At 44.4% G+C, this 12,693-nt stretch overlaps 1 protein-coding gene across 1 annotated transcript in view; it reads left to right on the top strand.

Moving 5' to 3' along the window:
• The window catches only part of LOC115231004 (neurofibromin-like), a gene marked incomplete at its 3' end in the record, with an annotated part of 36,708 nt that extends 24,292 nt beyond the window's left edge, over positions 1–12,416 (top strand). The window contains exons 12-17 of the mRNA XM_029801097.1: positions 704–823; positions 3,892–4,009; positions 5,991–6,131; positions 8,718–8,938; positions 11,084–11,145; positions 12,302–12,416. Of these exons, the coding sequence (XP_029656957.1) occupies positions 704–823; positions 3,892–4,009; positions 5,991–6,131; positions 8,718–8,938; positions 11,084–11,145; positions 12,302–12,416 (777 nt within the window). The remainder of the gene's footprint in view (positions 1–703; positions 824–3,891; positions 4,010–5,990; positions 6,132–8,717; positions 8,939–11,083; positions 11,146–12,301) is intronic.
• Between the last annotated feature and the right edge of the window lie 277 nt (positions 12,417–12,693).

The following is a 12,693-nucleotide window of genomic DNA, read 5'->3' as shown; positions in this document are numbered from 1 at the left end:
CATAACACTGAGCTGATCAAAGCTTTGTGAGTGAATTTGGTAGATGGAAACTGAAAGAAGCCCACCATATGTGTGTGGGTGTGTATTTGCTTGCATGAATATCGCATGATACTTATTAATGAACTAGCAGTATCGCCCGGCGTTGCTTGGGTTTGCAAGGGAAATAACTATATAAGCATTTTTAGAGAGTTACTTCCCTTATATAACCCGAGCAAAAATCATTAAAAATGCGGAAAAATGATGGTAAATTTTTTTTTAAATCGTAGACTCATCGTAGACGCGTGCTAATACCCAGAAGGGCTTGATATGAATGACGACTATAAGATACCCGCTTTTGGTTAAACTGCACCGCAAAATGTGGGAGTAGTTAGGAATCTAAATCGGAGGTGACAGTCTCACACACACACAACTTCAATTTTATATATAAAGATGTCACTGTCCTACAAGCAGTGTCCTCTGCTTCCAGTATTCTGTCAGACCATGTCTGGCCATGGGGGAAAATGGTACCTTATTTGGAAACAGGCATGGGTTAGCAGCAGGAAGAGCATCCAGCAGTAAAATTCTACCCCAATAAACTCATTTGATCCCTGCCAGCATGGAAAAGTGATCATTAGAATGACGATGATGATGATATGGCATATATTAAAAGACATTACTAACTCACCTACATGACTGTTTCCTTTTTTTCTTTTTTCTATTGCAGCGAAGTGTAACTGGAGGCCTGGGTTCAATCCAGGCTGAAATCATGGCAGACACTGCTGTAGCTTTAACTTCTGCCAATGTTCAACTTGTTTCACGAAAAGTCATTGGACGATTATGCCGGGTAAGGCCTCCTCCTCCTCCCCTCTTCTTCTTTCACTTCTGCTTTCTCTTCTCTCCCTCCTCTTCTCTCTTTCTTTGTGAAGGTGCATGGCTACATGGTTAGGGTGCTCAGCTCACAACCGCAAGGTTGTAAGTTCGATTCCTGGTGGCAGGTTGGGTCCTTGAGCAAGACCCTTTATTTCACTTTATTCCTCCAGTTTACTCAGCTCACAAAAACGAGAGTTGTACCTGTAAAATAAAAGGGGTCAGTCTTGTCAGTAATTCTGTGTCTCCTTGAGAACTATGCTAAGGGCATGCATGTCCGTGGAGTGCTCAACTACTTGCACCTTAATTTCTCAAGTTGGGACCCATGTCGTTAGAATCAGCAGAGAGAAAATCATTTGGGTTGAACTTCTTAATATCCTTCTTTCTTCCTGCTCCCTTGTGTAATTCCACTCTGTATTGTCCTGTCTGATCCCCATTGGTTTTGTAAACCTTAGGGGTTAATAAACTAAATAGTATTATTATTAAGAAACTAATTCAATTTGCTGGAATTTTATCTTGATGTTTGGTGACACTAAATCTCCTCAAATCTTCCTTAGAATTCCTGCAGAATATAAAATGGTACTTTCCTGCAGGTCAACAAGGCAAGTCTCAATTCTTGTCTTGCTCTTCCAGTCACCTCAGTTCTCTGGCTAATATCCTGATATTTCTCTTCTTTGGTATCGACTCTGCTACCTTAGGCATTTGCAAAGTCTATTATCTTACACCATTTGTTTATTTTTGCCCTCTGTAATCACATCTGGTCTTCTTGCTTCAGCTGTAGGGTTTGCAGGATAATCCCACTACATCTTGTAATTTCCATTTTCTATCACAGCGTCTAGCTCTTTTTCGTATCACAAAGACGGAGAGCTGGCAGAATCGTTAGCACACCGGGTGAAATGCGTAGCCGTATTTCATCTGTCGTTACGTTCTGAGTTCAAATTCCGCTGAGGTCGACTTTGCCTTTCATCCTTTCGGGGTCGATAAATTAAGTACCAGTTTCCCACTGGGGTCGATGTAATCGACTTAATCCCTTTGTCTGTCCTTGTTTGTCCCCTCTATGTTTAACCCCTTGTGGGTAGTAAAGAAATACATTTTCGTATCGCTTTCCTATTATTTGAAATCAACTCACTTGAGTAAAATCCCAATGGACTCTTTTTACGCAGTCCTGTCTGCACTTATACCCTTTTTGTGATTATGGGCAAAATGCTTAGCGGCATTTCTTCTGTCTTTATGTTCTGAGTTCAAATTCCATCAAGGTCAACTCTGCCTTTCATCCTTTTGGGCTCAATAAATTAAGTACCTATTTCTTTACTACCCACAAGGGGCTAAACATAGAGGGGACAGACAGAGGTATTAAGTCGATTACATCGACCCCAGTGCGTAACTGGTACTTATTTAATCGACCCTGAAAGGATGAAAGGCAAAGTCGACCTTGGCGGAATTTGAACTCAGAACGTAATGACAGACGAAATATGGGTACGCATTTCGCCCGGCGTGCTAACGTTTCTGCCAGCTCGCCGCCTTATTAAATTAAGTACCAGTTGAGCACTGGGTCGTCTAGTCCCCTCTCCTGAAATTTCGGGCCCTGTGCCTATTGTAGAAAAGATCATTATTATTATTAGGGGTATTTAATTGTTGGACACATTAGAACAGCATACATAATTAATGCCTGGTGGTATTTAGTACAGTCATTCAGATTCCAGATTGCAGTTTCATCAAGGTGAACAGGGTCCATGAAATAGAAACCCAGTCATTTTATTCTGCTTCTTTTCTTCAGCTGCTGCTCTTTAGAACTCACTACCATCGTCTTGTTTCTTTCTTTGTCATTTAATGTGGCCATACCTGACCAAAATATTCTACTAGTTTTATGTCCAAACTGGCCAGATCCAGCCTCTCACACCTACCCGATTATGCATCATCATTGTTCGACCGTGGTCGAGACAATGGAATTTACCATGCTACACCAGACTTCATGGTCCATCATGGCATTACGGAGGTCCTGTTGCTGGATGCCTGTATCCCTGGAGATTACATCAGGGTAGGAGAGTGTGCGCCCTCTGGTATTGCAAGTAGATGGCTTCCAGAGGAGAAGAGTAGAAATTACCTCTTTTTCAGCTCTACAACAATGTCCAGCAAACTGGACTCTCTTACCTTTCACAAGAGATGCCACAGGTGGTAGTTTCCCATATATTTGCATTTTGGTTGGATGGCGCTTCCACGAGAGATTTTGAGCTCTCATAAGGAGACAAGTGAAGGTTCCATCCAACCGCCTATCAAGCTTCTTTGATAACGTCCAGGTTTCTGAGCCATAGAGTAGAATTGGTTCGACTGTGGCTTTGAAGATTTCAAGTTTGAAGTCTCTACTTAGATTTGATGACCAGATCTTATGCATGTCATTACCTACCCTATAGTGAAATTCAAAAGATAAGCAATCACATTGTGAACATCTCAAAGCTATGAGATAATGCAAGATTACTTAAAAATCAAGGAATTACATTTGACAGAAGAATCCAAATGCTAAAGGGTTAAGCTTTCTATCAGCTGATATTTTTTGAATTTGTGGACCCCTTATTTTCTCTCTTTGTGGTCCCTTAAACTAACTCAACAAAAAAATAAATAAATTTAAGCTAAAACAAAAAATACTGGGGTTGAGCTGGCAGAATCGTTAGCACACCGGGCGAAATGCGTAGCCGTATTTCGTCTGCCGTTACGTTCTGAGTTCAAATTCCGCTGAGGTTGACTTTGCCTTTCATCATTTTGGGGTCGATAAATTAAGTACCAGTTACGTACTGGGATCGATGTAATCGACTTAATCCCTTTGTCTGTCCTTGTTTGTCCCCTCTGTGTTTAGCCCCTTGTGGGTAGTAAAGAAACAAATATCATTAACTCCCCTCTTCTTGAAACCTCTGGCCATGTGTTTATTTTACAAACAATCGGTGGTGGTGGTGGTGTTGTTGTTGCACTGAAATCTGTCCACCTCCACCCTCGCCTCCCCTGCTAATTTCATTCATTTTTGTTTTTTTCTGTTTTCTTTTCTTCTTCCAGTTGATTGAGAAAACTGGAGTGTCCCCCACACACACTCTGGAGCAACACTTGATGTGGGACGACATTGCCATCCTGGCACGTTACCTTCTTATGCTGTCTTTCAATAATTCCCTCGACGGTGAGTTACTTGGCTCTGTTGTTGTTTAGCCCCAGGTCAGTCTTCAAACAGGTTCCAGCCATGACCACATCATCAAGCCTCGGATTATGTTAGCCTGCAGTTTTTACTTTAAGATCTTTGTAACAAACTAGCAGTATCACCCGGCGTTGCTCGGGTTTGTAAGGGAAATAACTATATAAGCATTTTTAGAGAGTTACTTCCCTTATATAAACCGAGCAAAAAATGCATTAAAAATGCGGAAAAAATGATGGTAAATTTTTTTTTTAATTGTAGACGCGCGCTAATACCCAGAAGGGATCGATGTGAATCACGACTATAAGATACCTGCTTTTGGTTAAACTGCACCGCAAAATGTGGGAGTAGTTAGGAATCTAAATCGTAGGAGACAGACACACACACAACTTCAGTTTTATATATAAAGATAAGAAAAAAAGAAAAAATTAATTACGTATTATAATTAAATCATAAGTGCAGGCGTGGCTGTGTGGTAAGAAGTGTGCTTCCTAACTACTTGGTCTTGGGTTCAGTCCCACTGCACCTTGGGCAAATGGCCTTTGCAATAGCCTCAGGCCAACCAATGCCTTGTGAGTGGATTTAGTTGATAGAAACTGAAAGAAGCCCATTGTGTAGTGCCACGTAAAAGCATCCGGCACACTCTGTAAAGTTGTTGGCATTAGGAAGGGCATCCAGTCATAGAAACCATTTCAAATGAGTCTGGAGTTTGGTGCAGTTCCCCAGCTTTGATCAAACTCTCCAACCCATGCCAGCATGGACAACAGATGTTTAATGGTGATGAGGATGATATATTAATAGATATATGTTTGTGTGTGTCTCTTAGTGTCAGTGTTTGTGTCCCACCACTGCGCTAACTCCCCCATGATTTGTACAGCTGAATGCCCTTCCTAATGCCAACCATTTTACAAAGTGGACTGGGTACTTTTTATGTGGCACCATGTGGGCCCCATGGTGGCAGTTGACAGGTGACCATGATCTTTGGCGATGTACCATGCTTGTGTAGACCTCTCAAGCCAAGCGAGACCATAGTCGTGGCTGATGCTGGTGTCAGCTCAACGGCACCCATTCTGGTGGCACGTGAAACCACTCACTACGCTCTCAGAGTGGTTGACGTTAGGAAGGGCTTCCAGCCGTAGAAACCTTGCCAAATCAGATCGGAACCCGCTGCGGCTCCCCAACTTACCAGGTTTCAATCAAACCGTCCGACCCACGCCAGCATGGGAAGTGGACATTAAACGATGATGATGACCATCACCAGCGAAGTTGCCAAGGAACTCTCCAGACAAGATTCTTTGACTGAGGTCAGGAGTAGGATTGAGGGAGGTGCCTTTGTTGCAGGCAATGAACAGAGGGGGACAGAAATGAGGAGGAGGTACCTAGATACCTCAGGAGGAGAGAGAGAGAGAAGATGGCAAGGATGTGATGTGATGTGCTGTTGGATGTACAGTCAAGTTCCTGGGAGGTGTATATAGGTGTATAGAGGGAAGTGTATTGAGGGAGGTGCCTTTGTGCCAGGCAATGAACAGAGAGGGACAGAGATGGGTGTATTGCAGTAGAGGAGGAGGAGGTACCTAGATACCTCAGTGGGGGAGAGAGAGAGAAGATGGCAAGGATGTGATGGGGTGTTGGGTGTACAGTCAAGTTCCTTGGAGGTGTATAGAGGTGAGGTGGGGGCCAAGGAATGGATAGGGTGAGTGGGTGAATAAGTTGTTGAGATCGCAAAAGGAAAAATGGGAAATGGAGCAGATGGAATATGTGTTTGGCGCTTATCTCAAAATTGCTGAAATCAGAAACAATTGTTGTTATTATTGTTATTGTTGTTGTTTTTATTATTGTTGTTGTTTTTATTGTTTCTGTTATTGTTGTTTTTATTGTTGTTGTTGTTTTTATTGTTGTTTCTATTGTTGTTGTTGTTTCTATTATTGTTGTTGTTTTTATTATTATTGTTGTTGTTTCTCTGTTTCAGTTGCCAGTCACCTTCCGTATCTTTTCCACATCGTCACATTGTTGGTGTCCACAGGTCCACTCTCGTTGCGAGCCTCCACCCATGGCCTCGTAATCAACATCATTCATTCTCTGTGCACCTGCCCACAGCTCCATTTCTCTGGTAAGTACAACAACAACAGCAACAACAACCACCACAAAAACAAACCCACTTAATGCAGGGTCAGTTCCATACATTTCTATCGTTCACTCGTTTCGGTCGTTAGACCGTGGCCATGCTGGTGCACAGCCTTGAAGAATGTTTAGTCGAACGAATCAACCCTTGGACTTATTTTCTAATTTGTTGAGCCTGGCACTTATTTTATCAGTCACTTTTGCTGAACCTCTATGTCCTGGGGGTGGTGGGGTAAACATACCAGCACTGGTTGTCAAACAGTGATGGGGGACATACACAGATATGAACACGCTGATACATACATGGTGGCTGCCCCCTCGTTATCGAGTATGGCCATTGCACGAAGCTTAATCAATGTTGTTATCGTGCAATGCCTGTGCAAGAAGATTTTTTTGAAGTGAGGAAAGGCTGTGCACTGAGTCAATCCCACTCACTAAGCAACAGCAGCCATAATCCGAAAAGAAGAACAAGTCAACATCATCGGTAACCACTGAGCCGCAGGTTTTATGTCGGAGTTATCCCAGTTACCTGAGTTACCTTCTCCTAGAAGGATGCCCTAACAAAGGCTAGGAGTCCTTCACTCCCAATGGTTTAACCGTGCGATCGGGTATTCAATCCGATTATTTCTATGTCCCCACGCATGATACAGCCTTAAGACATTTATTGGATGGTTGTTGACTCTCAAGAGTTCCTCTGCTCTTTGACGGGTTTTGTTTTTCATCCCGCAGGTTGTCCAATAAACACCCTCCTCACCAAGCAAGCTTCGTGGGGTTGCCGGTTGCAACAGGTTGTACTGGGTTACATGTTACCAGTAGCACTCGAAAGTGACCTGACGTACTTATATATGTACATACATACACACCTAAAAGGCTTCTTATAGTTTCTGTCTGCCAAATCCACTCACAAGGCTTTGGTCGGCCCGAGGCCAGAGTAGAAGGCGTTTGCCTAAGTTGCCATGCAGTGGGACTGAACCCGCAACCATGTGGTTGGAAAGCAAACTTCCTACTACACAACCATGCTTGTACCTATCAAACAACTGGAGGCACTTGCTTCCACGCTCACAATTTGGTACGGTTCATTGGACATACAGCCTCTGTCATAACAATAGATATTCGCCCTGGGGACAAACACACACACACACACGTGTGTCATTTAGTTGTGTCTGGGTCGTTTAGAACAATAGCATTAGTAGAATGAGGGGTGGCATGCACTGTAAACAGCTGCTATGCTGCATCCACCATATACTCTTTACTCTTTACTTGTTTCAGTCATTTGACTGCAGCCATGCTGGAGCACCGCCTTTAGTCGAGCAAATCAACCCCAGAACTTAGTCTTTTGTAAGCGTAATATTTATTCTATTCGTCTCTTTTGCCGAACCACTAAGTTACGGGTACGTAAACACCCCAGCATCGGTTGTCAAGCGATGGTGGGGAGACAGACACAAACACACACATACTCACACACACACATACTCACACACAAACACACATATATATACACGGCAGGCTTCTTTCAGTTTCCATCTACCAAATCCACTCACAAGGCTTTGGTTGGCCCAGGGCTTTAGTAGCAGACACTTGCCCAAAGTGCCATGCAGTAGGACTGAACCCAGAACCATGTGGCTGGTAAGCAAGCTACTTACCACAAGCCATGCCTGTGCCTACAAGTAACATGAAAGGAAGTGTTTTACTCAAGAACACAGCACACTGCTAAGTCCAGGGAATTGAACCCACAATCTGGTAATGGCACTCTAACCACCAGGCCACGTGCGTTCACATATGTAGATCATCATCATCATCGTTTCACATCTGTTTTTCCATGCTGGCATGGGTTGAACATTGTGACTGGAGTTGGCGAGCCAGGAGACTGTCCCAGGCTCCGGTTGTCTGTTTTGGGCACAGGTCAGCAAAAAGGGACAGAGGAATGGATAACGGGCTTTCGAGAAAAATAAGTGCCGGTGTCCAAACCATTTCACTTAAACCCCTCACGGCCATGCTCCAGCATGGTCACTGTTCAATGAGGGGAAACAAGTAAAAGATAACAGACACAAATTATTAGTCAAAGGAATTGTTTCATTGGAAATATGATTTTGAACAAGACACATGTCGTCATCATCATTGTCATCATCACCATCATCGTCATCATCACTATCATCATCATCACCACCATCATCACCATCATCATCGTCATCATTGTCATCATCATCATCACCTCATCATCACCATCATCATTGTCATCATCATCACCACCACCACCTCATCATCACCATCATCATTGTCATCATCATCATCACCATCATCATCACCACCACCATTTAGCCTTCATTTCCCATGCTGCCATGGATTGGATGGTTTGACAGGAACCAGTTAGGCCGGGGTTGGCAGCAGGTTCCACTGTTCCGTCTGGCATCTGGGTTCTATAGCTGGATGCCCTTCCTTGATGCTTCCAGAACAGACGATAGAGCCTGGCGCATGCGTTCCCCCCCCCCCCAGAAGCCTTACCTGTCTTTAATATAAAACCAATAATATTCCTTTTTTTTGTTCTCTCTCTCTCTTTCTTCCCTTATCTTTGCAGAAGCAACTCTGAAAGCATTGAAACTGAACTTGGCTGAATTCTCACTTCCTAAATTTTACCAATTGTTTGGCATCAGTAAGGTGAAGTCAGCAGCCGTGAGTGCCTTCCGCACTAGTTACCATCTCGGAGACAAATCCTTCACCACATCTTCACCAGAACATGAGAAACTTTCCCTCAACTCTTTGGAAACCATTACTGATGCCTTGCTGGAAATTATGGAGGTAAGCTTTCAGACAGACACACAGACAGATTAGCATCAAGAGAACCATCCGAACGTGGCCGTTGCCAGTGCTGACCCGACTGGCTTCCGTGCCGGTGGCATGTAAAAGGCACCATCCGATCATGGCTGTTTGCCAGCCTCGCCTGGCCTCCGTGCCGGTGGCACGTAAAAAGCACCATACGATCGTGGCCGTTTGCCAGCCTCGTCTGGCATGTAAAAAGCACCCACTACACTCATGGAGTGGTTGGCATTAGGAAGGGCATCCAGCCGTAGAAACATTGCCAGATCAAACTGGGCCTGATGCAGCCTTCTGGCTTCCCAGACCCCAGTTGAACTGTCCAACCCATGCCAGCATAGAAAGCGGATGCTATACAATGATGATGATGATCATCATCATCATCTTCATTGTCATTTAACATTCTTTTTTTTCAATGCTGGCATGGGTTGGACAGTTTGACTGGAGCTGGTAGGCCAGAGAACTACACCAGGCCCCATTGTCTGTTTTGGAATGGTTTCTAAAGCTGGATGCTTTTCCAAATGCCAACCAATTTACAGAAATTACTTGGTGCTCATTACATGGCATCGAGTGGAGGCACATGGCCTAGTGGTTAGAGCAGGGGGCTTGAGGTCGAGGTATCGCGGGTTTGAATCTCAGACAGGGTGATGTGTGTGTTTATGAGCGAAAACACCTAAGCTCCACACGGCTCCAGCAGAAGGTAATGGTGAACTTCTGCTGACTCTTTCACCACAACTTTCTCTCACTCTTTCCTCCTGCATCTTGCAGCTCACCTGCGACGGACTGGTGCCCTGTCCAGGTGGGGAACCTATACGCCAAGAAACCAGGAAACTGGCCCTAATGAGATAGGCGTGGCTCGAGAAGGAACAGACATATATATATATATATATATATATTATATATATTACACATATATATGTAATATGTGGAGGCACATGGCCTAGTGGTTAGAGCAGCGGGCTTGTGGTTGAAGGATAGCGGGTTCAAATCTCAGACTGGGCGATGTGTGTGTTTATGAGCGAAACACCTAAGTTCCGTGCAGCTCCGGCAGAAGGTAATGGTGAACTTCTGCTGACTCTTTCGCCACAACTTTCTCTCACTCTTTCCTCCTGCATCTTGCAGCTCACCTGCGACGGACCGATGTCCCGTCCAGGTGGGGAACCTATACGCCAAGGAAACCAGCCCTTATGAGCCAGGCATAAATCGAGAAGGAACAAACATGGCATCGGCACCTGCAGAGTTGCTAATTAGGTTGCAAGACAAAGAGCCTTTAGTTTCGAGAGGGAGTGGAAGCCGGGGAAGGGGCTGTGTGCCAGGCATAGAATAGGGGGACAGAGATGGTTGTCTTGGTATAGAGGAGATACTTTTTCACCTCACCAGAACAAAGAAGGAGAGAGAGAGAGAGGATGTTGATGATGCATTGAAACCTGCCCCCTGGTTAAGTGGGGGTAGGAGTATAAGTAATATAGAGGGGGCGGGATGTGTCCATAAAAGTGTGAGCGGAGATGTTTAGGGATGGGGAAGAGGTGATTGTAACAAGTGAGGGTGAATAAAAAGGGAGAGGTTGGCAGAGCACAGAGGGGGTAGGGGAGACTGGAGGGGGCCTGCAGTGGGTGTTGAGAAGATGGGGGGGATTTTGACATAGATGTATATCTTTATTTATTGTCTGTTTTCGAAACTGGTTTTGGCCAAACATTTGAACAGGTTTAGTGAGTGAGCAGGGTGGGCCCACATCCATCTTGGGTGTGTACTTGATTTCTGTGCCTGGGTCCCCCTTTTAATACCAACCACATCACAGTGTACTTTTTATCTGTGACCATGCTGGAGCACTGCCTTGATTGATTCCAGTACTTATTTCATTTAAAGCCTGCTGCTTATTCTATCAGTCACCCTTGCTGAACTGCTAAGTTACAGGAATGTAGACACACCAACACTTTATGTTAAGTTCAAATGTACCAGTTGCATACTGGGGTCACTAATCAACGTACTCCCTTCCCTTAAATCACTGACTTTATGCCAAAATTTAAAACCTCTTTTTATTATCATTATTACTACTATTATTATTATTATTATCATTATTATCATTATTATCATTATTATTATTATTATATTATTATTATTATTTTGCAGGCTTGTATGAAAGATATTCCTTCCTGTGAATGGCTGAATCAATGGACTAATTTAGCGAAACAGTGAGTATGTTTAGTCTTTTGTTGTGTGGTGTTTTTGTATTGTAGCCCCGCCCCTGGGGTTCATTTTTATCCCCCATTCACTTCCCTCTATACATCAGTAAATGACTTGTTACCTTATTCGGCTGCGCTAAGATGATAACTCCCCTGCCCCCCCCCCTCCTACCCACCCTTTCGTTCCTCTTCTGACCTCCTCCAACCCTGCATCACTCACTCAGAAACGAACCCCCTCGTTAAATGGAGACTTTGTGAGGATGCTCCAATGGAGGCAGTTTCCCATTCTGTAATGGGATGAACGTTTCGACAGGATCTGGTGATCCGCAAAGATTGCAAAGTGCTCCACTGTCCACCTTGGCTTGGTTTTCACAGCTGGGTGCTCTTCTTAGCACCAACCACACGAGAAACTGTGCTGGGTGCTTTTTATGTGGCACCAGCACTAGTGAGGTCACCAAGTGACTTGCAAGACGAGGCCCCTCGATTGAGGTGGTGGGTGGGTAGTATTGAGGGAGTTGGCTTTGTGCCAGGTTAGGAGTGGTTAGAGTATGAAAAGAGGGACAAATGGCTATCCCAGCTGGAAGGAGAGAAAGTGGTTGTGGTAATAGTTGTATTGGTGGTATGGGAAGAGGGGATCTTAGTTAGTTAGTTAATTTTTTGAAGCAAAAAGCAAAGCCATGTAGGGGGACATGGAGTTATGTACAGGGTGGTGTTAATGTAAAGAGTTCAGGCCACTTGTGGTCAAGGGAGACTTTGAACCGAGCGGTCGTCGGCATCTTCACCATCTCGTCTGGCAACTTCTTCCACGGATCCGCAACCCGGACGGAGAAAGCCCCTCTCCTTCGATTGAGATGAAATCGTCGCAGATAACAACAGTGGTGATGATGATTGTGATGGTAGTAGTTGGTGGTGGTGGTGGTGGTGGTAGTTAGACATCAGTCCCCAAAGATTTTCAGTTACCCTTTGAAGGACGCCTGGCTCCTATTTCATCCTGATTCATCAACCACAGACTAACTCCATCATTGATCTCTCTGCGACTGGTGTCTCTGACACCAATGAGGAAGTTATGTCTGTAGACATCGGGTACCATCTTATACCCCCCACCCCCTACCCACTCCTTGTTGAATTTTACTCAGTGTTTTCTTTTTGTTTTTTCTCCTTGCAGGTTTGCATTCCAGTATAATCCGGCTCTACAGCCCCGGGCAATCATCGTCTTTGGCTGTATAAGTAAAACTGTATCGGACTCTGAAATTAAGCAGCTTCTGATAATCATGATGAAGGTAAAACCCAGAAAAATCATCTCTGTGCGTGCGTGTGTGTGTGTGTGTGTGTGTGTGTGTACATGACGGTAGGATCTAAAGGCGGCGAGCTGGCAGAATCATTAGCACGCCGGGCGAAATGCTTAGCAGTATTTCGTCTGCCATTACGTTGAGTTCAAATTCTGCCGAGGTCGACTTTACCTTTCATCCTTTCGGGGTCGATAAGTTAAGTACCAGTTAGGCACTGGGATCGATGTAATCGACTTAATACCTATGTCTGTCCTTGTTTGTCCCCTCT

The sequence above is a fragment of the Octopus sinensis genome, unplaced genomic scaffold (genome assembly GCF_006345805.1).
Source record: "Octopus sinensis unplaced genomic scaffold, ASM634580v1 Contig17101, whole genome shotgun sequence".
Lineage (NCBI taxonomy): Eukaryota > Metazoa > Mollusca > Cephalopoda > Octopoda > Octopodidae > Octopus > Octopus sinensis.
Note: the sequence above shows the minus strand (reverse complement) of the source record. Positions and strands in the feature narration are given on the sequence as shown.